The 24,313-nt window shown below is 38.7% G+C and overlaps 1 protein-coding gene and 1 non-coding gene across 12 annotated transcripts in view; one reads left to right on the top strand and one right to left on the bottom strand.

The window, feature by feature from the left end:
* Nucleotides 1–24,313, top strand: part of FNBP1 (formin binding protein 1) — a 128,455-nt gene that overhangs the window by 68,799 nt on the left and 35,343 nt on the right. For all 11 annotated transcript variants that reach the window (XM_069476938.1, XM_069476946.1, XM_069476944.1 and 8 more), the window contains exons 5-6: nt 4,339–4,401; nt 4,880–4,984. In XM_069476938.1, coding sequence (XP_069333039.1) covers nt 4,339–4,401; nt 4,880–4,984 — 168 coding nt within the window. The remainder of the gene's footprint in view (nt 1–4,338; nt 4,402–4,879; nt 4,985–24,313) is intronic.
* Nucleotides 9,985–10,091, bottom strand: LOC138388729 (U6 spliceosomal RNA). Its single transcript, XR_011234221.1, has one exon. It is a non-coding gene; the product is annotated as a U6 spliceosomal RNA (small nuclear RNA).

Below are 24,313 nucleotides of genomic sequence, written 5' to 3'. Positions count from 1 at the left end.
AAAAGAAAACCAGTTTCACCTAGGTCTCAAGCCACATGAAATGGTAGGGTCGTAATTACATATTTCCGGTGATAGTTTAATCATGGAAGGAGAGTGTAACTGAGGCGTCCCCGTGGAAGAAGGCTCACCAGTACAGTCAAGGTGCACACTGTGCTTTAAAGATAAATGAATATTTATTAAACATTTAAACTAAGGAGTGGCAAGAGGATTTACTATATGGATTTTTCAATCAAAATCATTCCTAGTGCTTCCAAAATAAGACTTTTTTTTTTTTTTTTGACTCTGGTCTTCAGAGACGATTCCTTTTATAATAAAATCCAGGCAACCTGTTCTGGGCAGTGTCTGTCGCCGTCTGCTTGTACTTCTGTGCGTTTCCTCTCTCCACCCACAGCGCTGCCCTAGGCTGGAAGGGAGCTTTCGTTTTGTTAACATCCATTTTAAGAGTTGCTGTAGAGACAGAGCACAAACCTAGAGTACCGCTCTGAATTTGCTGCTGGGGTTTTCTTTGTCTTTTTGTGCCTGTCTTTGAATCTCAAAGTGAAATTTCTGGGAATGGTGGTAACCTTTCAGCAAACTGAGGAACCGTGGTCCTGCTTGGGAAGTGGGGTTAGTTCTGTTGACAGAGAAGTCACCAGGTATGAACTGTCAGGACCCAAGGGGCCTCCCTGGGAGGGCACAGTGTAGCCCAGGTGGTTTGAAATGGACACTCCTGTCTCTCCTGGGGACTCTCCCCAGCCTGTTCCGCCTCCCTGTCTGTCTCTTCCCCACCCCCAACCCCCTCACTTTCCCTCCAGACTTTTTTTTTTTTTTTTTTTTTGAGACAGAGTCTTGCTTTGTTGCCCGGGCTAGAGTGAGTGCCGTGGCGTCAGCCTAGCTCACAGCAACCTCAAACTCCTGGGCTTAAGCGATCCTACTGCCTCAGCCTCCCGAGTAGCTGGGACTACAGGCATGCGCCACCATGCCCGGCTAATTTTTTCTATATATATTTTAGTTGTCCATATAGTTTCTTTCTATTTTTAGTAGAGACGGGGGTCTCACTCTTGCTCAGGCTGGTCTCGAACTCCTGACCTTGAGCGATCCACCCGCCTCGGCCTCCCAGAGTGCTAGGATTACAGGTGTGAGCCACCGCGCCCGGCCGCTCCAGAGTTTTTTAAAGTGATATATGTGGCTTCATCCAAGTTGCAGAGTTTTCCTAACCCCCGCCCTCAGCTCTCCTTCTTAATTCTTCCACAGCCTTGGTCTTGTCTTTTCTGTTTTGTCTTTGTGTCCATTATGAGAGTTGAAAAATGAAGCTCCGTAGGGCTCCCCTTGGGCTTGTAGAGACCCAAAAAGTTGCTGGATAGATAAAACTTACTGCAAAGAGGTGCTTAAAACAGTGAAACTCGACCTCCAAAGAGAGGCAAGAAAACATTCCCTTATAAAGGAGCACTGTTCTTAAAAAAAAAAAAAAAAAATCTGATGTTGTCTCCTCCTCCCTTGCCTTCCCAGTAGTCAGCTATCTTTCCTGACTCTAAGCTGTAGATTCTGATGAGGTCAGGCAGACTTAGGGGACCTTCTGTCACCTGACCTTCTCCACAGTGCACCCTACCACCAGTGCCTGCCCCGACAGCCAGAAAACAGGCAGCACATTCAAGCTGGGAACTGAAGGAAGGTCGCTTATTGAAAGGAGCATTTACAGGGTTGTAGGTTCAGGAAATCTGTAAGGGATGGTGCCGCACCCTGGGGCCAGTCACAGTGGGGAGCTGCCGTGGCCCCCAGGCCTCAGAGGGCAGCGGGGGAGCCTGGCAGGAGCATCATAGCTGAGCTGTGTGCAAGGTCTAGGGACCCAGCCAGCCTGTAACATCTCAGCTACAGGAGGCTGCGGGCACAGATTCCTGCCCTCCGACAGGCGGGAACCTCTCTGTGGCAAATCTAATCCAGCCAGAGGGCAAGGGAGCCCACGAGGTCCAAGCAGGTCAGCCTCTGGGGACATGGAACAGGGTGGAGAGCGGGTCTGGGAAATCCCCAGCACATTGCCCAAGACAGTGAGGTCACAGGGGAAGGATATTAAAGGATTTAGGGAACTGGTGATTTTAGGTCATTGGATAAAAAAGACATAATTTTCTTAATATTTCTAGTATTTCTTTCCTTGGGATCTTTGTCTTCCTTGGTGATCTCATCCCGTCTCCTGGCTTTAACTACCCATTTTATGCTCCCAAACGTCTTTGGTGCTGACCCCTTGCTGAACTCAGACTCATGCATCCAAGTACGCGTTAGGCTTCCTACTTGGGAGTCTCGTAGAAATATCAACCTTACCCCATCTAAAACTATGTGTCTGATCTTCCGTCCTCAGACCCATTTCTCTGAGACGTCCCTCTCCTTCTAAAGCTCAGACCAACAACCTCAAAGTCACTCTGGGCATCTCATTTTCTCATATCTGATCTCATCCCCCAGAAAATCCTGGTGGTTTGATCAAAAGGCACCCAGAATCTGAACCTCCACCACCTCCCCTATCCTACCCCCGGCCCCCCACTACCACCACCTTGTCCGAGGCACTGTTATGTCCAGGATTGCTACAGCCTCCTTTCTGGAATCTTCCCTTCACAACACCTATACTCAGAGTCACCCATTGGCTCCAGCTCATTCAGACAGAAAGGCCTGTGAGACCCTGCACGTCTCCCCCTTTCTTCTCTGGCCTCATATCCTAATATTCTCCATGAGGCTCACCTGGATCTAGCTTCCTGATGTCCTTGCTGGCTAACACCACACCAGTGCCTGCCTCAGGGCCTTTGCAGATAGCAAGGAGGTGACTTTACATTTAAAAACATCATGGCCGGGCGCGGTGGCTCACGCCTGTAATCCTAGCACTCTGGGAGGCCGAGGCGGGTGGATCGCTCAAGGTCAGGAGTTCGAGACCAGCCTGAGCAAGAGCGAGACCCCGTCTCTACTAAAAATAGAAAGAAATTATATGGACAACTAAATATATATATATATAGAAAAAAATTAGCCGGGCATAGTGGCGCATGCCTGTAGTCCCAGCTACTTGGGAGGCTGAGGCAGGAGGATCGCTTGAGCCCAGGAGTTTGAGGTTGCTGTGAGCTAGGCTGACGCCACGGCACTCACTCTAGCCCGGACAACAGAGTGAGACTCTGTCTCAAAAAAAAAAACAAAAAACAAAACAAAAAAAACATCTAAGCCAGGTGCAGTGGCGCATGCCTGTCTTCCCAGAGGCTGAGGCGGGAGTTCACTTGAGTCCAGGTGTTAGTTCTGGGCTGTAGTGTGCTATGCCAGTTGGTTGTCTGTACTAAGCTTGGCATCAAATGGTGACCTGGGAGCAGGGGACCACTAGGTTGCCTAAGGAGGCTGAGCTGGCCCAGGTTAGAAACAGAGCAGATCAAAATTCCTATGCTGATCAGGAATGGGATTGTGCCTGTGAATAGCCACTCCAGCCTGGGCAATGTAGCCAGACCCCATTTCTAGAAAAAAAATAATAATAATAAAAAAAGATCCAAGTAATGAAAACATCCATCCATACAAAATTCTTACACAAATGTAGCATTATTCATAATAACCCAAACCTGGGAACAACCCCAATGTCCATCAGCTGATGAATGGATTAAAAAAAACATGGTATGGCCACATAATGGAATAATCATGTGGCAATAAAAAGGAATAAAGTACCGGTACATGTGACAGTGTGGATGAACCTTGAAAACATCATACTAAGTTAACATCATAGATAGCGAAAACATGCCAGTCACAGAAGTCGTCACACTGCGTGATTCCATTCGTATGAAACTTCCACAGTAAACAGATCCATAGAGACAGAGAGTAAATGGTGGCTGCCTAGGACTGGGGGAGGCAGGGAATTGGAAGATAACAAGTATGAGGTATAGAGTTTCTTTTGGGGGTGATGAAAATATTCTAAAATTGGTTATGATGGTTGCACAGTTTTGTAACTCTACTAAAAACCACTGAGTTGCACAATTTGAATGAGTGAATCATATAGTAGTGAATTATATCTCACAGCAATTAAAAAGATGATCAAAGTGATTGCTGTCTTAATAAAACATTCCTGTTTTTACAAGTGGTATGTATAAGCCTTCTAATTCAATATTATTGCATCTGAAATTTTAAAGGGAACTCTGTGACTAATTTTTTTTTTCTCCAAGTAAAACCCATTTCATCTGTGATGACTATTCTTTTCATTTCCTCTTTATGTTTTTACTCTTAAGTTTCTTTGGACTGCACATACTAGATGTTCAACATTTAAATGTTATTTAAGTGGATGAAAATTTGTTCTTTTGTGTTCATATGAGGAAGAGGGGTACTCATCACTGGTGTGTTTTCCCTTCCCAGAACTTTCACGATGGGCGTAAAGCACAGCAGCACATAGAGACTTGCTGGAAGCAGCTCGAATCCGTAAGTGAAAAACAAGCAGCTGAAGAAATGTCCTTATAGATTTTCTAATTTAGATTTAATTTAAGCTTGAATTGATCAGTAAGTAAAAAACGTACAAAGAGAAACACTGAAGAGGCATACTTGTGGATTTTTCCCACTTGAATTTAGTTTGTTTCCTGAACCGTTATTTAAAATTTGAGCCAGAAGAGCTCAAGTAGAGTCTTTTTCTATAAGTCATATGGAAAGAACAACAATTAGACAGGTTTTTTTTTTTTTTTTTTGGAGACAGAGTCTCGCTCTGTTGCCCGGGCTAGAGTGCCGTGGCGTCAGCCTAGCAATTAGACAGTTTTGATGGAAATAAATGCAGTTTTAAAAATCACTTTCAGAATGTATGACATAAACCAATTCAGAGAAGAATTTTTTGGGGAGTTTAGGTAAAATTATATCTTCTCATAGGAATCTCACGGTTTCATAAATAATTATTTTCCTCTGATTTTAGAGTAAAAGACGATTTGAACGAGATTGCAAAGAGGCTGACCGAGCACAGCAGTACTTTGAGAAAATGGATGCTGACATCAATGTCACAAAAGCAGATGTTGAAAAGGTGAGGTGAAAGCGGGAGTCTCTCTTTCATTTCCCTTGTGAGCGTTCGGCACAGACAGCCCGTCCCCAACTTCCCCTTTCTGATGTGGTCACAAAAGGGCACCCAACTGGGGCTGCCTGCAGCCATGTCTTCCCCCAAGTAACCCACTCTTGTGATGACCGGAGTAGCTTTCATTTTGTGTTAGCCATTGTGGGGACCAGAAGCTAAATTTGGGGGGAATTTTCAGTGTTAGGATTTGAGAAGTTTATCTGGTTAGTCACCAGGACGATAATGCGGAGACTTAGATCCATGAGCAGATGTAGGAAGGTGGTTTCAGGAGGTTGTGGCTCTTTCTTAATGGCTTTTCAAAGAGAAAGTCAATTTCTTGAGAGCCGAGGAGACGATTCAGGGCCATCTGGAAGAGCTTGGCTGCTGCTCATAATGTTTCCTTTAAAAAGACGAAGAGCCTCACACTGCCTGCCTGGCTTCTAATTGATTCCTGCAGGTTGCTAGCAGGGAGGGTGCAGCTGAAGGCGTGCGTTTGAAAGTCCTCTCAAGCTTTTCTCTAAATGGACTTGCACAGGCAATTAGGGTATTATAAAGCTTGTACTGTATCTTCTCGTGGCGCAATATGTGGTTTTTCCCTAGAAGCTGAGTTTTCTTTTTATAAAAATCATCAATACAGTGTAAACAAAATTAGGCTGTTACATAACAGGATTCATTCATTACTGCCCAGGGCTGACTCGTGCTGCACATGGGTGAAAGCCCTGTGTTTTCATAGATTTCTCTGCTTTTGCCAGATTAGTTGGAGATGAGTTTAGCTGGGTAATAGTGTGAATTAATATTTGCCCAATTCTGCCAAATACCTCACTTAAAGATTAGGTCTATGTTAGTATACCTTTCTGTAAAATTATTTAATATATTAAAATACATATTCTCACTAGGCATGGTGGCTCATGCCTGTAGTCCCAGCTATTCAAGAGGCTGAGGCGGGATGGTTGTTTAAGCCCAAGAGTTCCAGCCTAGCCTGAGCAACATAGAGAGACATATTATCTATATCTGTGTTTGATCTCAAAGTGGGGCTATTTATTTTACCAAAAGATATACTAATTTGCTGATAAAGTTACCATAATTATTATAAATTCACCATAAGTTCCCATTAAATGGCCAGCTCCCCAAGTTATTTAAAATGTTATTCAACTAAAATAAGTTTGATTAATTCAAAGTTTATTTAAAAAATATTTTAGGTTAAATAAGGTAAAATCTGTATATGTGTCACATATATATTGTGCTGCATACATTTGTGCTGAATATATATATTAATATATTTATAATTAGGAGAAGAATGAAGTAATCCTTCTCCTAATTTCCACCACAGAGGTAAAATTTATCCTGAATTTGGTGTTAATTATTATTCTAGCTTTAGCACCTGTGTATGTATCACCAATGGGTAAATTGTTATAATTTTGTCTCTTTTTCATGTTTGTATAAACAAAATCATATTTTATTAATTTTTTTCTAACTTGATTTTCTTTCTTTCAACACTAGATTTTCGAGACTTAATTTATGTGGAGTATAGAACACATGACTTTTATATATGAATGTATACTGGAGGCTGCAGTGAACTATGACAATGCCCCTGCACTCCAGGCTGGGCAACAGAGCAGGACCCTGTCTCAAAGAGAAAAAAAAAAAATTAGAGCCAAGTGCCTTCATAAACTGTCTTTTCACTTTTATTTTGGTTTTTCTGTAGAAACAGTCATATCACCAGCAAATAATGATACTTTTATTTCTTCTTTTCCACTCTATGCCTTTTATTTATTTTGCTTATCTTACTTTGCTGGCTATGAACTCCAGTATGCTGAGGAGAGACAGTCATTGTGGACTTCCTTATCTTGTTCTCGATTACAAAGAGAGTGCTTCAGATACTTCCCCATTCAGAATGATTTTAATATACCCTTTATTGGAGTAAAGAATTTTCCTTCTTTTCCTATTTTGCCAAGAGGCTTGTTTTTTTTAAGCCTGACTTGATATAGAATATCATTAAATATTTTTTCTGCTTCCTTTAATTCATTATGTGGTAAATTACATTAATCGATTTTCTTACATTGAACCAAATTGGCATTCCTGGGACAAACTCAACTAGATTATGATGTATTTTTTATACATAGCTGAATTTGTTTTGTTAATATATTTTACTTAAGATTTTTCACAGAAATGGTCTATATTCATGAAATTGGTCTATAATTTTCCTTTCTTGTGTGTTCTACTTTGCCTTACTTATGAGTTTTGATGTTTGTTCTTTTTTCTGAAATAATATATATAATACAATTAACTATTTCTTTGGGGGAAAGCTTCTAACTACTGATCTAATTTTATATTGTCTACTTCTGGGTTGATCCTAGTGGGTTATATTTCTGTAGAAATATATCTGTTTCATCATAAGTTTTTAAACGTATTGGCAAAAAGTTACCCATAATATGTTCTCACTTTAATTTTTGCTGCATATGTTATATCCCTACTATTTATTCCTAATATTGTTTATTTATACTTTTTTCTTTTTTCTGGATTAGTTTTTTAAATATCATTTTTATTAGTGTTTTCTAAGAACCTAAAAACCAAGTTTTATCTTTATGGAGCCTCTCTTTTCTATTTTTATCTTCTATTTTTTTTTTATTTTTTCTTCCTTTCCTCTTCCTGCCTCTCCTCCTCCCCTCCCCCTTCCCCTCTTCTTCCTCCTCCTCCTCTGTCATTGTCTTTGGTTTTATTCCATTGCCCTTTACTTTTTTTAACTTTTTTTTTTTTTTTTTTAGAGACAGAGTCACTCTCTCACCCAAGCTGGAGTGCAGTGGCGTAATTGTAGCTCAGCAGCCTTGAACTCCAGGATTCAAGTGATCCTTTCAACTCAGCCTTCCGAGTAGCTAGGACTATAGGCGTGTGCACCATGCCTGGCTAATTTTTAAAAATTTTTTGTAGATACGGGAGTCTCACTATGTTGCCCAAGCTGGTCTCAAACTCCTGGGCTCAAGCGATCCTCCCACCTCAGCTTCCCAAAGTGCTGGGAATAAAGGCGTGAGCCGCCTCGCCTAGTCCATTCATTACCCTTTAAAAAAAGTTCTTTCTTTAGATGCTTACCTCAACCTTTCTTCTTTTCTAATACAAATATTAAGTTTACAAATGTCCTGCTTGCCTACATCCCACAAATTTTGATATGTAGTATTATTGTTGTTCATTTCTAGATATTATTCATTTCTTTTACTATTTAATCTCTTACCTATGATTTATTTAGAAGCATGATTTTAAATTTCCAAATGTATGACCTATTTAAACTTAGCTTTGTGTTATTAATTTCTAATTAAATCACACTATGGTCCTAGGAAGTCTATATGAGTTTGAGTCTTCTATATTTATTGAGACTATCTTATGGCTTGGTTGCATTTTTATAAATGTTCAATAAGTAGGTGAAAAAAATGTATTCTCCAGTTCTTAGTTGCAGAGTTCTACCTATTTTCATTAGGACAAGCTTGTTGATTGTGTTATCCAGATGTTCCTATCATTAAGGATTTTTTGTCAGCTTGTTTTAACATTTTCTGAGAGAAATGAACTCTGAGGAACAGGACTAATGCGAGTATTAATTGAGTTAATATGTAAACGGTCCTCAGAACCATTTATAGGATGTGACCAGTGATCCATAAGTTAACTATTATGATGACAGTGGTGGAGGATTTGTTGTTTTCCGTCAGCTTTGCTCTTTTATCATGAAGTTTTTCTATCAAACAAAGTTAAAAATTGTAATATCTTCGATATGATTTAATTTTTCATCAAGGTATAGCAATCCTCTTTCCCCAGTTATGCTTTATGCCCCAGAGTCTGTTTTACCTGAAATAGACCAGATTTCTTTAGGTTGACACTACCTGGCAAATGTTTCCTATACTTTTTGACTTTACACTTTTCTTTGTCCTCGTATTTAGATGTGTCTCTTGCATATGGCATATGGCTGATTTCTGACAAGCTCTGTGTTTCCCCTGGAGAGTCTGGAGTCACGTATACCGTCTTATTTCGTGTCTTCCGTTAGTGTCACTTTTTCTGTTTCCTTCCCTCTTATCCTCACTGCACTGAGCATTAGCGTCTTTGCCCTCCTTGCTTGGAGATGCAGGTCCATGAGAACATTTCGATAGAGACTCATTTCATCAAAATTGAAAACCTGATCCAGGGTATAGCTGTCTGCATTCACCCATTGTTTTACTATGGGGGAAATACTATCCCAATTTTTGCATTCATACTCCCAGGTTCACCAGGTAGTCCAACATAATGGAGAAGCCACTAAGCCAGCCACCACTGGCAGTTCTATACATTTTTAGCCTTTTTCTTAAGATCTTCGTGATATTGCTAAAGAGAAAACTTACTCATAATGTACTGTGAGAAATTGCATGCAGACCAGCAAGACTTCTGTGTTATGCTACATCATTCCCCATATTTCAGTCTTACAAGATGGTACAAGTCACAGCAGAGACACGTGTTAGGTCCAGAGCAGCTTGTGAGTGATTATGAAAGTGTGTTTCTTGGAAATTTATCTGTGGTGATGGAGGCTTAGGTTGAAAGTGGGTTCTACAGGAAGCAGGCATACTTGGGGGCACTACCAAGCTGCATCAGTGTAAATTTTCCACTTTAGGGTTTAGAGTCCACACATGCTCTATGAATTCTGGCCCCTTTATAGTCCAGAAATTTCCAGGATGACTTTTTTCCTCCATTTTTCTCCCTCAGATCAACTCTAAAGCAGTTAACGTAAAAAAAAAAGCACACTTGCTGGATCCAAAGGCAATGTTAGGACTTTTGTTGTATGCTTCCAAATTGAATTGCTATCCTCAACTATGTGAATATTTCCAAAGATCTGGTGTTTTTTTTTCTTTTTTTCTTTTTTTTTTTTTCTGTAATGTTTTTATAAACTTTTACTTTTTTTTTTTTTTTTTGTTAAAAACAAGTTTCATATTTTTTTTCCCCACCCCCCCCTTTCCCGAGTCAAAAATATGGAACGCTTCACGAATTTGCGTATCATCCTTGCGCAGGGGCCATGCTAATCTTCTCTGTATCGTTCCAATTTTAGTATATGTGCTGCCGAAGCGAGCACTGGTGTTTTTTTTCTTATACCGAGAGCATCATTTTGTACTTTTTATGAAAGTACTACATACCTCCTTCCCAAGGATATGATAAGCTACTCAATTTTGGCATTACAAACATTGAAGCTGATAGAGCAGTGTCTAAACATTGAAATTCTTAAGTTACTTCATTTCAAATGTGACTTGAAACTACAATTTCCCAAAACATCCAGTAGTTTGTTCTATCAGTGTTCTGCTTTATTGCCTGTGAAGCCGTGTCTGTATCAAGATAAATGGAGGCAATGTTTCAGTTCTTATCATTGCTTACTGTCATTTCCCACCATGATTTCTGACAGTCCTTGAATCTAACATCAATGTCTTTCCCCCTAGTTTCTGAAAATGATTGAATTATCTAATTGCGTTTGACATGGCTCAGCCTCCTTTTTCTGGCAGCCAGGCACACTGGCCCTGGAATGATAAGCCTACACTTACAAAGACATGTAGCTGCAGGGTGGACCTTTCTCAACTGTGTTTGGCACTTGACAATACAGCTGATATGAACTCCATGCAGGCGTGCATTTTCTAAATCTTTTAGGATCTGGGATGAGCCTAATCTTTTCTTTCTGAAGTTAAATGTCCCATGTATGCATTGAAACCACACTTTTCACAAGTGCTGTGTTCAAATCACCTAAACCCGTCCCTTACAAGAGGGTGCGTATCATCCTTGAGGCACCCAGTTTAACTAAAAGTAGGTGCTGTTTATATGTATAGAGTATACAAGAAAAAACTGGCAGTTTTATCTCTAGGCAAGAGTGCATATTTGGATGTATGAGCATGCCATGTTCCTTAGAGCAGCAGTCCCCAGCCTTTTTGGTACCAGGGACTGGTTTCATGGAAGAAAATTTTTCCCCGGGGGTGGGGGTAAGGGTGTAGGCAGAGCTCAAGTGGTGATGCGAGTGATGGGGAGCAGCTGTAAGCAGGCCCCTCCCCCTTTTCCAAAGTTTCATGAAAGACAATTTTTCCACAGGGATGGAGATGAGAGTGGGGGGTGGTGGAGCTCTGTGGCTGGTCCCTAACAAGCCTCGGACCACTACAGGTCCTTGGCCCCGGGACCGGGGACGGCAGCCTTAGAGGAACCATGAAGGAAGGAAATATGCTTAATTGAATGGTCTTTATTGGCAATGAAAACTCAAGGAACTATGCAGTCTCTTCCTTTGCCAAGATGCGGCCGTCATAGAGTTTTAAATTTGAAGACTTCCAGTGAGCTTGAAATGGTTTGGAATTAGTTACTCTGGGTTTGTAAACGTGTTAACCAATATGTGTTAGAGTAGGTCATCCCCTGGCTCGTGTCCCAGGTGTTTGAGCTGAAAGTGAGGTGGAAAGGAAGGTAACCTCACTGTATGTTTTGCAATATTGAGAAGTGGAAGGACAGCAAGGGAATGTGGGAAACTTAAACCATGTGAGTCTTAGTCAAATGTAGGATTTTCTTGTAAAAATAAAAACTTAAAACACTGAGATAAAGCTAAAGTATGCTTTGCCATCCTCCTTAAGTTTAATTACTCGTATTCCTTGGTTTGTATCCTTCTGGACCTTTTTAAAATAGGTTGTTATTGAGGTATATTTTATATACAGTGAAGTGGCCACCTCTTATGTGGATATCTCAATGAATTTTTGTGTATGTATGAAATTGTGTACCACCAACCAAGATAAGGGACATTTTAGGGCCCCAGCAGGATCCAATGAGTACCCCGCCCCAGTGGTAACTGTTATTCTGACTTCTATCGCATATTAGTTTTGCCTGTTTCTGTACTTCATGTAAATTACACAATATATGTTTTGTATCTGACTTCTTTAACTCAATGTTTGAGAGAGTCATATTTTTGTTGCATATAATGGTGTTTTGTGTTGTCCATCTTTAATTGTCACATGGCATTCCATTGTGTGGATATACTGTAATTTGTTTATCCACTCTCCTGTTGATGGGCATTTGAGTTCTTTCCAATTTGGGGGAATTAAGACTAAAGCTACTACGAAAATTCTTATACATGTCTCTCAGTAGACATGGTCTCTCATTTTTTTTTTTGGTATATACCTATGAGTGGAGTTGCTGGGTCATAGGTATGTTTAGCTTTGGTAATTCCTGTTGAAAAGCTTGACAAAGTGATTATACCTATTGATGCTCTTTGCAGCAGTTGCTCCTCATCCTCACCAGCACTTGGTACTGTTAGTCTTTTTATTTTAGTCTTTTGATGGGCATAGAATGGAATCTTGTGGTGGTTTTATTTATTTATTTATTTATTTTTTGACAGAGACAGGATCTTGATATTGCTCAGGCTGGTCTTGAACTCCTGGCCTCAAGCAATCCTCCTGTCTCAGCTTCCCAGAGTGCTAGGATTATAGGTGTGGGCAACTGTGCTGTTCTGGTGGTTTTAATTTGCATTTGTATTTCCTTCATGAAAAATGATATTGAACATCTTTTCATATGCCATTATCTGACACTTGAATAGCATCTTTTGTGAAGATCCCAAATCTTTTATTCATTTTCAAATAGATTTTTTTCTTTCTGACTTGTAGATGTTCTTCATATATTCTAAATATGAGTGTGTGTGCATGTGTATAATACTGTTTGCTTTTGTTCTGCCTTCTTTTTATGAACAGAAGTTCTCAATTTTAATGAAGTCCAATATACCAATCTTTCATTTTGTGTATAAAAAATACATGGAGGCCAGGCGTGGTGGCTCACGACTGTAATCCTAGCACTCTGGGAGGCCGAGGTGGGAGGATCACTTGAGGTGAGGAGTTCGAGACCAGCCTGAGTAAGAGTGAGACCCCGTCTCTACTAAAAATAGAAAGAAATGATCTGGACAGCTAAAAATATATATAGAAAAAAATTAACCAGGCACGGTGGCACATGCCTGTAGTCCCAGCTACTTGGGAGGCTGAGGCAGAAGGATTACTTAAGCCCAGGAGTTTGAGGTTGCTGTGAGCTAGGTTGATGCCATGGCATTCTACTCAGGGCAATAGAGTGAGACTCTGTCTCAAAAAAAAAAAAAAAAGAAAGAAAGAAAAGAAAAAAAAACATGGATGTATATATATTTTTTTAAATCTTACCCCAATAAACTCTTTTGGTATGCCTTTAGTTGATATTTGGGTGATCATTTATTTGAAAATTTTCATCATTGCTATCAAAATATTGTTGTACAATTGGAAAAGGCCTAGACAACCAGAATGTGATAGTTTCCAAGTCACATGTTTATAACGATCATGCTCAGGAGTATGGAGAGCCTGGCCTCTCTGCAGCCCCGTTTCTCAGAAGCCCAGTGACATCAAAGGACCAAAGGACATTGTTCATTGTCATCTTGCGCAATTAACTTTTCAGGTGTTCTTGATTATTTTTTGTGGATTTGGAGTGTAGTACATGGAGAAATGGATAAGAGACTTTTTTTAGTAGAGTCAACAGTTCAAGCTTTATAGTTTGCAGATTTTTTTGAAGATAAGAACCAGAATTCTAAGTAACCACTAATTTATTTTATAAAAGTGTTTCTTGGCCAGGCATGGTGGCTCATGCCTGTAATCCTAGCACTCTCGGAGGCCAAGGCGGGCGGATCGTTTGAGCTCAGGAGTTCAACACCAGCCTGAGCAAGAGTGAGACCCCATCTCTACTAAAAAAATAGAAAGAAATTAGCTGGACAACTAAAAATATATAGAAAAAAATTAGCTGGACATGGTGGCGCATGCCTGTAGTCCCAGCTACTCGGGAGGTTGAGACAGAAGGATCGCTTGAGCCCAGGAGTTTGAGGTTGCTGTGAGCTAGGCTGATGCCACGACACTCTAGCCTGGGCAACAGAGTGAGACTCTGTCTCAAAAAAAAAAAAAAAAAAAAGTTTCTAACAATTTTTTTTTCTGCTTACAGTTTGCTTCTGCTAGGTACAGCTTTTTAGCCAACTAAATTCTGAATTTGTCTATTTCTGTTTTCACATAGCCCCCAAAATATTTTTCTTTAATTTAAGGGGATTATAATAGAATCATGACTTCATAGTCTGCTTCTGATTTTTAAAAAATACTTAGCTTGTTGATGGAATTCTTAAGTTGTGAGGTGTTCTCATTCATTCCCTTGCTCATTGTTCATTGACTATCTGCTGAGGTGTGGAGGCAGCGTAGATACCAACGTATAATCACCTATAATCATGCAACTGCTGGCTTTGAGGAACTCACCTTTCCTTTTCTTCCTAATGCTTAGTTTACTGTGTTGTAAATTCTCCCATTTGCCCCACAGGGAACAGTTGAATGACATTTTCAGGACAAAGATATTAAAATCAAGGTTTGTCTGTCATTCTGCTTTGGAATAATACCATATTAGACAAACTTGGATGAGAGGCAGTACCTAATCTTTGTGTTCTGATAGTGCTGTGGTTGGTTTAGTGTGGTATTGGGATGAAAAAGGAAAAGGTTATCAAAATGAATGGAATGTGAACTAATATTTCTGAACAGAGAGAACAGTGTTTTCTAAATGCATGCATTAAACTGAGTTCATCCATGTCAGGCAATGAATAATTCCCTTTCTCTAATTCACCCTTGCCTTGTGACTGTTGGCTCTTACATAATTTCTAAATGCAAAATAGGATATTGTTTAACAGAAACTGCAGTTAGTGGTTACAAGCAGCTGCAGACATTGTTAGTTGAGTTCAAGTTATATTTTTTAAACTCCAGTAGCAATTTCTTCCTTTTCTTGTAGGTCTAGTTTCATTTAAGTTGAATGATTCTTTTACTGCCTAGAGTCTCAATTTATGAGTGGCTGTTTTCCATGACAAGTTAACAGGACTTTTTCATTCAAATTCATTGCAATTCTGAGTGTCAAGTAACCAGAAGAGTTCTCTATACAATGTGAGATGTTTTCTTATTTCTGGCTTAATTACGAATTTTTATTATATAACCCGATTTGAAGAAATTTTTTATGTTAAATTAAATTAAAATCCTGACCATACATACTGAATAGCATGGTTTCTTGGGGAGTTTGCATTCCATTTTTTGTATAATATTATGGCCTCTAAAAATATTTGGCTTTGAATGTTAGTAGCTTTTTAATTCTACATAGATGTTCCTATGGTGTAGCAGAATATAGGAAATCTTGAGTGATTTATGAATTAAGGTAGAATTCTAAGAAGTATGTGATAAAAAATGAAATTTCATGTTTATAATTACATAAAATATGCATGTACTCTTTATGTGTCATATATAGTAGAATCTTTTAAAGAGAAAAAGAAAATTGTAGTAAGGAATCCTACTACAGTTTGCCAATCTTGGCAATTTTAAGCAAGAATTTACTTTGAATAATTATCAGTTTGATAATTATCTCAAGAAAACAAATAAAATTTAGTAGTTTAGGAAGTTTTCCTCAGTTGGAATCAGCCTTGCAGGCTCTGTGAAGCACAGGCAGGAGGGAGTTGATTCTATCCTAACTGAAGCCAGCTGAGTAGCAGAGTGTTAAATTTTTTTACCATTTGGGGAAACAGTCTCCAGCAAGATGACCACTTTAGTTATTGTACATATAAGGAATTGTACTATTAAATTTTTTGTGTGCGTTGCTGTAGCTACTAGGTTAACATCTTTGTTGAACATGTTAATAACGCTAGTGCTTTCCCCAGATTTCTGTTTCATGTAAAATGTCTGACTCTAGTTAGCTGAAGGAATTGTTCACTGTAACAATTTAGAAAGCAAATTTTTTTCAAAAAGAGGAAGTGGTTAGTATGAATGCAGGAAATAAATTTTGCAACTGCAGCTTAATCTTTTAGGCTTAAAAAGTTTAAAATGCTTTTTATTTAAAACAAGAAAAAATATATAGAATTTAAAAGGTCCTATCAAAAATGGATATTGTTGCTATGACTGTTCTTTTATAAGTATGTCAATGTTCAAATCAAAGATCATAGAAAAGACACTTTTGTTGTTCTCTTGTTTATGGCTACCCTGTAAGCAGTCATATCTCTGGAATTTATATTTACTCAAACCAGCATAATCATTAACAAACCTGTAAGTTAATGTGCAGAATAGCAACAGAGCAGAGGGAAATGATAGGTCATTCTCATACCCTAGATCTGAAGATAGATGTGAATTCGCTGAGACATTTATTTACTTGTATGTGTGTTCGGCTGTCACACTTAGCACTTACTATGGCCCCAAACTGCTCTAAAGGCTTTCATATGGTAACTCATTTAATAAAGTCTTTCAATTTTCACTGATAGTAAAATGGCCTAGTCCTTGGCCAAGAGCTTTTTCCTAATCTCGATGTTACACAGAAGTGAGTTCAGATCTGGTTTCTACCACTTACTAAATGGTATGATGAGGCGATTTATTTCATCTCTGAATCTGTTTCATATTCTGTAAAACAGGAGTACAATGCTACACTTTGGGGCTGGTTGTGAGGTTTCCGTGGTATGTGATACATGTAAAGTGGTGCCCTATTTTTGTACTGCAGTTAATTGGTGGACGCTGTTGTCATCTGCATTTTGCCTGTTTGTGTCTTTCTCCTTGGGTTACTCCTGGCTCCTCCCTCCTCAGTTCTTCCACTTCTATTTACTGTTAACATTCTAGGCATTCAGCAAGAATATTATTTAGACAAAGCGTGCAGAGCACCCATGGGATTATAATAGAGGGCCCCAGTGAGCAAAAATGATGAGACGGAGAGGCAAGGAAAACATGAGTCAATGGAGAATAAGACAGAGCATCAAACGTAACATGCTAATTGTGTGGTGAAAATAATCAGAACGATAGCAGTTAAAAAATGATTAATGAGGTCCCTCATACATGCAATCACCTGGTCCCACGATGAGCAAACACTAGGAGCTCAAGAGTTGCTCATGGAGTCTGCATCTGAAAAAGGTCTGTGTGGATTGTAGTCTGCTGGGAGAGGCCCGCAGGAGGGATTGAGACTTGAACAGAAGGATGGGTGGAAATGGAAAAGATGAAGCAGGGAGAGCAGGTGAGGCGGGGAGCCCCTCACTCAGGGGACATGTTGAGGGCGTTGACCTGCCCGCCAGGACGGGGCCTCCATAGGGTCCAGCTGGAGAAGTGAGATGGAAATGGTTTATGAAGGATGTCAAAAGCCAAATGGGATGAACGTGACCCTGATGAAACCTACTCCTCGAAAATCGTACACTGGAAAAGTGTTTTATATTTTCCAAAGGGTTTTTAATTCTCTACATTATTCTCTTATCCCTTTATAGATACAAAGGGTAAGGCAGGAAAATGATAAATTATCATTAGCCTAAAGTGGTCCTGCTGGGTATGTTACAGCCAGACTGAAACACGTTTTTGTGTCCAAGTGCAGTGTTCTTGACCACATGGCTTTGCTACTGGATTATATAAATAATTTTTTTCTTTTTCTTTAAGCCCATATCTTGGTAGGATTATATTAATATTAAATGAGCTCCTTACTCTTAGCCATGGCTCCTGCCTACAGAATTAGGCAGGTTAATAGACATGTGTGAAACTGGTGGGTTGGGGTAAGGTGACAGCTATTAGCACGAGGCCTCAATATCAGGACCCAGTACGGACAGGTGTGGCCCTTACTGGACGAGGAAGCACAGGTCCCATCTAAAGGGGGCAGCCATTATGCACCATCTGTTTACACAGCTGGAGCCATGTGATACCGCAGATCAAGTGGTGTTACTTCTGGTGTCTCATTCTTTCTGAGTTAAATTTCCTTCTTCCTGGATGATAGGTTGTTTTAATTTTTTTTCCAAGAGGGTTTGTGAGCGATAAATTTTCTTTCTTTATTTATTTGAAATATCTTTATTTTGTCCCTAGTCTAATGTGATAGTTTAGCTAGATGTAGAATTCTTGCCTGGTACAGTGGCTTGCGCCTGTAGTCCCAGCTACTTTGGAGGCTGAGGCAGGAGGATCACCTGAGCCCAGGAGTTTGAGGTTGCTGTGAGATATGATCGCACCACTGCACTCCAGCCTGAGTGTCAGAGTAAGACCCTGTCTCTTGAAAAAAAAAAGAAAGTAAGAAAAGAAAAGAAATAGAATTCTAGACTGGCAATTATTTTCTCTAAATATTTTGAAAATATCATTCCATTGTCTTTCATTGTCAATTGTTCCTCTTGGAAAGTTGGCTTTCTATTTAATTGCATTTCTTTGTAGATATTTGACTTTCTTCTCTAGTTGTTAAGACCTTGTATTTGCCTTTGGTGTTCCATGGTGTCACTATGATGTTTCAAAGTACAGACTTTTTTGTTTTTAATTTACTCTGCTTGGGGTTCCTGGAGGATTTGTTCCTTTCATAAATGTAGGAAAACTCTCAGGCATTGACACTTCAAATATTACCTGTTGTTATTAATATTGTTGGTTCTGGAGCTCATATTAGATGTGTGTGAAACTTCTCATTCTGGTCTCATGCCTTTTAACTTTTTCATACATTCCATTTTGTTATCTCTGTATATCACATTTTGTGTAACTTCCTCAGCTACTTCATGGATACTCTTCAAATTATTCTGTTATTTAACTCATCTAATGAGTTTTTAATTTCAGTGACTTCATTTTTCATTTCTAGAAGCTCCACTTGATTCTTTTGAAGATATGCCTGACCTTTATTTAGAGCATCTTATTATTTTCTTGTGATTTCTGTTGCTACTTTTATTTCCTTTATCCTTTTAAATGTTCTCGTTTTATATTTTCTTTCAAATTGTTTTTTTAGCTCAAGTTCTAATTTTTTTCTCTCTTATTGCATTAGTTCTCATGGTGGCTTATTTCCTTGTGCATTTATATTATTATTATCTTTTTTATATGAGCATAACTTCAACCAGAGATTGTTTTTTCCTCTGGGAATCCTATTAAGGCAGGATTGTGGAAGTATTCTCCCAGCAAGGTCTTATATCGTTTCTGCCAGACAACCTGGAACTAATTTTTATGTTAATTTCTTGGCTTGGGGATTCTTGCACCATCTGTATAGTATGCACAGGCTTAAGGTTTTGTTTTTCAGAGGACACTCTCCCCCTGCTCCACTCCATAGCCCGAGACCTAAACAAGCTTCCTTGTTATCTTCTCTGGTAACCAGGAAAAGTTTTGCCGGGCATTGCCCAGCTTAAAGAAAGCAGAAAAACTAACATTAGGCCGGGCACGGTGGCTCACGCCTGTAATCCTAGCACTCTGGGAGGCCGAGGCGGGTGGATCACTCGAGGTCAGGAGTTCGTAGACCAGCCTGAGCAAGAGTGAGACCCCGTCTCTACTAAAAATAGAAAGAAATTATATGGACAACTAAAATATATATATACAAAAAATTAGCCGGGCATGGTGGCGCATGCCTGTAGTCCCAGCTACTCGGGAGGCTGAGGCAGGAGGATCGCTTGAGCCCAGGAGTTTGAGGTTGCTGTGAGCTAGGCTGAAGCCACGGCACTCACTCTAGCCCGGGCAACAGAGTGAGACTCTGTCTCAAAAAAAAAAAAAAAAAAAAAAAAACACTAACATGAAGGTTAAAATGGAGGAAAGGCCTGTAGTCTTAATCTTGGCCTCATTGATAGCATATTACTGAATAACATGGGTAAGATTTTAATATTAAACATTCTTGATTAAATGTCTATTGTGACTTGGAGACTAAGGGTCAACAGCTGCTAACCTACCACCAAACACCTCAGATTTCTTCAGAAATGGAAGTATGGTATTTCATTTCTTTCCTTGGGTTGTGTAACATGACTAATATTTTTACTTTACTAAGGAACATATCTTTTCTAGAACTGCACTTTCAAAAGTGCTTTAGGCATTTCTGTACTTCCTAGTAACTTCATGGCAATAGAGAATGGTGATCATATGGACATTAACTTTGAGCCAGAATCCAGGCTATTGTCTTCAGCTGTACATATGTGAAACTTTATGAGTGTCATATTCTGGGGTGAGGGAAAGGAATAAGCAGCTTCAGACCCACCATAACAGAAAAACTCAAAGGCTCTATAGCCAATGGCAACGCATTAGAAACCAGGGAGGAGGAGGGGCCAAGTCTTGGAAATCATGATTTATATCTTACCAAAAGCTCTGAGCTCATACTGAATTTGTTTTCACTGGCCTACCTTGGCGATTTGCCAACATCAAGATGAACGATATCAACATTGGCTTCTTCTCCGTTAGTAGAAATTGTCACTCACCCTGAGTAAATAAATATTTCAAATTCTACTTTTCAAGTAAGGCAACCAGGGTATAGGGAAACAGAAGGGCTTTTCTTAAAACTGTTTAGCAAGTGAATGGCCCATGCAGGATTGAGATTCTGGTCTCATTTGCTATCTTTTCTGCGTTCTCTCCTTCTGTTTCAGCCACTGACACCTACAACACTGGGGCTAGAAAGTTATGAGACTGTTAAAAAAAAAAAAAAAAAAGAAAAAGTCAGGAAATTGCTGGCATATTTCAAACATATTTCTTTGGTTAACTTATTTTGAAGTTTTTCTCTGTTTTGTATTTTAGCTGCTCTTATAAATTTATCAAAGACAGACTCATTGTTTTGGCAAGCCTCTGGCCTGGAAGTCTCCAACAAAAACTCACAGCACTCTGTCTGAATAGGAATTTTTAAATGCATTCTTAGTCTCGAACTTGAAAATGTATTCTAGATGCTCCAATGTGCTGGGAAATTTAAACAATGCCATTTATCGTGTAACAACATTGCTCTGGACAAAGAGCTTTTTCATCTCTTCCTTTGTTAGTGTCCGTCCCACTCCATTAGCTTTTCAGAGCTTTTCTTTTCAACTGGACCTCAAAGGCAAGCCATACGTCTTCAGTCTTTCACCATTTCTGGGATTCAGCAATAGAAAATGTCTCTTTTACTAATAGTTTTGGTAAAAGAAAATATTCCTTACTCACTCTTTTCAGGAGTGACCATTATTGATGTTTGTTTTTACAATAATGGGGTTAGGCCATAAATACTGTTTTGAAAACTGTAAAAATTTTTTAAAATTTCATATAGCTTTTACTTCCCCTTATCATTAAATATTCCTTTACATTGGCTATACATTAGTCCTTCGAGGGTATGATGTAATATTTAACCAATCATTTGTTTCAAATTATTATTTCAAACTAATAGCTATTATAAACAATACTGTGATGGATATCTTTTGTGATTATTTCATTAGGATAAATTCTTAGAAATAGAATTGCCGGGTCAAAGGCTAGGGTAAAATTAATTTTACTCCTAACCATTAACAGATCCTGTAGAAATCTAATATACCAATTAGGGTTTTCAGGGATTCCCAACAGGTTGCTGTTTTTCTGATCTCAAAAATACCTAGAAAATATTCCTTCAGAGTAGAGGAGGGAAAGTAAAACAAACAAATAAACAAAAATACATAGAAAATAGGTAATAATGTCCAGCACCCTCTACCTCACTTATATGCTACAAAAATACTGTGCTTTCTTCTCATTTATCTGGCCACCTCCAAAAGTCAGGATCCTCTCATTTTCAGGAAGTAGAATGTGCAGGAACCTTTACTTTTTAAACCATACAGTTCTGTAAGTTTGAATTATTTACAGCAAACAGATTTTTGTAATCAGGAGAGAAAAGGACAAAAGATGGGGAAAGGCAGCCAGATAACCCAGTTTGTTGCATTAATGAGTTTAATTTTATCTGCAGTGTGAAGTCAGGTAGTTTGAAGAGGAGTGAGGACGTGCAGTCGAGTGCTGTGCTGGATTCGTGCTGTGGCTCCAGCCTGTGGGTGGTGGCCAGGCCCATCTGCCAGCTAAGGAGAGTGGCTGCAGGTTGCTGATTATTGGATAACAATTCGGGCATCCTATCTGTGGTGCAAAATAGCACATTTTTAGATGAAAATGAATAAAATCTAGATTGAACCCCCTTTTCCATCCAGCCTAATATACAATTGGTCTCTTCTTATGATAATAATGAAATACAATATTGAAAGTGCAGCTGTTCCAGAGAACATTCACTGTTGTTTAGGCGACCAGTAATAACTGTAAAATATCCCTCATTGCTCTCCCCAAGCTTTTCATAATAAAAGATGGGTATTTATAATGTGTTATATCCTTTAACAAAGGAAAAGTGACTTTTTTAAAAGTTCTGGACACTGCTGCATTAAATAGTTTACTGTTTAAGGAATATCAATATATAAAATTCTGAGAAGTCCAAGGCCATGTTCAAAAAATTAATAAATCTCATTATTTTATTTATTCAGTTGATATATAAATGGAACTAGTCCATATTTACTCATTTTGTTAGAAGGTCAAAAGCCATGAAAAAAGATGCAAGGGTATAACTTAGGAAGCAAACCTACCATGTTCCCCATGTGAAAGTGTCTTAGTATACTGTATATTTGCTGTCTATGACAGTCAATTTTCAGCCAGCAATGTTATTCTCTTTAATATTTTGAAATATTAAGGAAAAAGTAATATGGAATTAAGCCAAAAATAGCTATATACTTTGGCCATGCTAATAATCTAAATTTAGCTAGTAGGTCATTAAATATTTCAAATCAAAAGTGTAGTTTATTATATCATCAAAGGCATTTTCCACGGCTTGTCGAAAATTGAATATTTTTCTTTGCAAGAAGTGGTTCTAAGTCTGGAAGAAGTGCTAGTCAGCTGGTGCAAGGTCTGATGAACACGGTGGGTAACAGAGAGTTTCCAAGTCCAGTTTCTATGGTTTGAGTAGCATTATTTGTGCCACATGTGGTGGAACGTTGTCTTGCAAGAGGCTTGGCCTGTCTCTATTGACCAGTCTCAGCTGCTTAATTATAAGCATCCTCATCATTTCATCTAACTGGTTGCAGTAGACATCCTCTGTAATTGACTGACCAGGTTACATGAAGCTGTAGTGGATAATAACAGTGCTGGCCCACTAAACAGACACCACTAGCTTTTTTTGATGAATATTCAGTTTTGGACTGGGTTTTGGCACTTTATCTTTATCCAGCCATTGTGGTGAACACTTGCAATTGTCAAAAAGAATCCATTTTTCATGACACATAACAATACAGTGTAGAAATGGTTCACCTTTATATTGTGACAGCAAAGAAAGGCAAGCTTTGAAACGATTTCTCCTCTGATGCTCGTTTAATTCATGTGGTACCCATCTATCCAGCTTCTTTACCTTGCAGATTTGTTTCACATGGTCCAATATTGTTGGAATAGTAACGTCAAACCTTGCTGCTAATTCATGCATAGGTTGCACACGTAGGTTGAGATGATTTACTTCCACTGCAGCTTTCAGCTTATCATTATCTACCTTGGAGTCAGGTTGCTCGCGTGGCTTATTTTCAAGATTAAAATCACTAGAACAGAACTTCTCAAACCATCGATGTACTGTGTGTTCATTAGCCACATCCTTCCCAAACACTTTGTTGATATTTTGAGCTATCTGCACTGCATTGGTTCCACGACAGAACTCATATTCGAAAATAACACGAAGTTTTTACTTGACCATGGTCTCACAAAATTTCACAAAAATTGCTCAGAGATACCAACTGTCAAACTTAGGACTTAACAAAATCAGACATTTTATACTTAATAACCTAATAAATGGATTGCAGTATTTTTATCTTTAAACTGTTAGGATGTTAAAGTATTGGGCTGCAGTTTAGTTTCTAAAATTTGTTTTCTTTATTTAGAAACTGACCTTTTAGGCAGTATAGTTTTACTTCCACAAGGACATTGAGAATGGAGTATGTTAAGGATTACCAAGAAGTGAAGTCATATGTAAGCAGTACAGACTTAGGCCTCTTTGGATTTATTTGGGGAGATTCCTAAGGGTTTGTCAAAGAAATTCTAAAGTTTAAATTCAGTCTTTCTGTTGAACATGAAAGTGGTCTGGATCTTATTCAAAGATGTTTGTGACTTATGGCTTCAGACAACTGTGGTCATTTTGCACTTTTTAGAACATTATCTCTAAATTTTGACTCTGACTCATTGAAAACAAGACAAAACAAACCAACCCTCTGTACATCTTTCTGCCCTATAGTAATGTTGCTGTAAGTTGCAGCATCTTTTATTTTTAGAATGGGAAATTTAATTAAAAGAAATAGTTTATGATCTGGTGTAGGATGGAAATAGACTGACCTAAAAAGAGATGAGAAATCATGATGCTTATAATCTTTATTTAGCTTTAGATGTAGGTAATACAGTCTCTAAAATATATAGTTACTTAATGGTTACTCCAGATAAGTTTTTCAAAATATTTTAAAAATATTTTTGTAATAATAAGTAATAACAGTTTCCTAATCAAAAATAGATTTTACATAGTGAAACTTGGTTAGAACAATGGCACATTCCT

This window comes from Eulemur rufifrons, chromosome 7, assembly GCF_041146395.1.
Source record: "Eulemur rufifrons isolate Redbay chromosome 7, OSU_ERuf_1, whole genome shotgun sequence".
Taxonomy (NCBI): domain Eukaryota; kingdom Metazoa; phylum Chordata; class Mammalia; order Primates; family Lemuridae; genus Eulemur; species Eulemur rufifrons.
The sequence above is the reverse complement of the archived record's forward strand: the minus strand, read 5'-3'. Positions and strand labels throughout refer to the sequence as shown.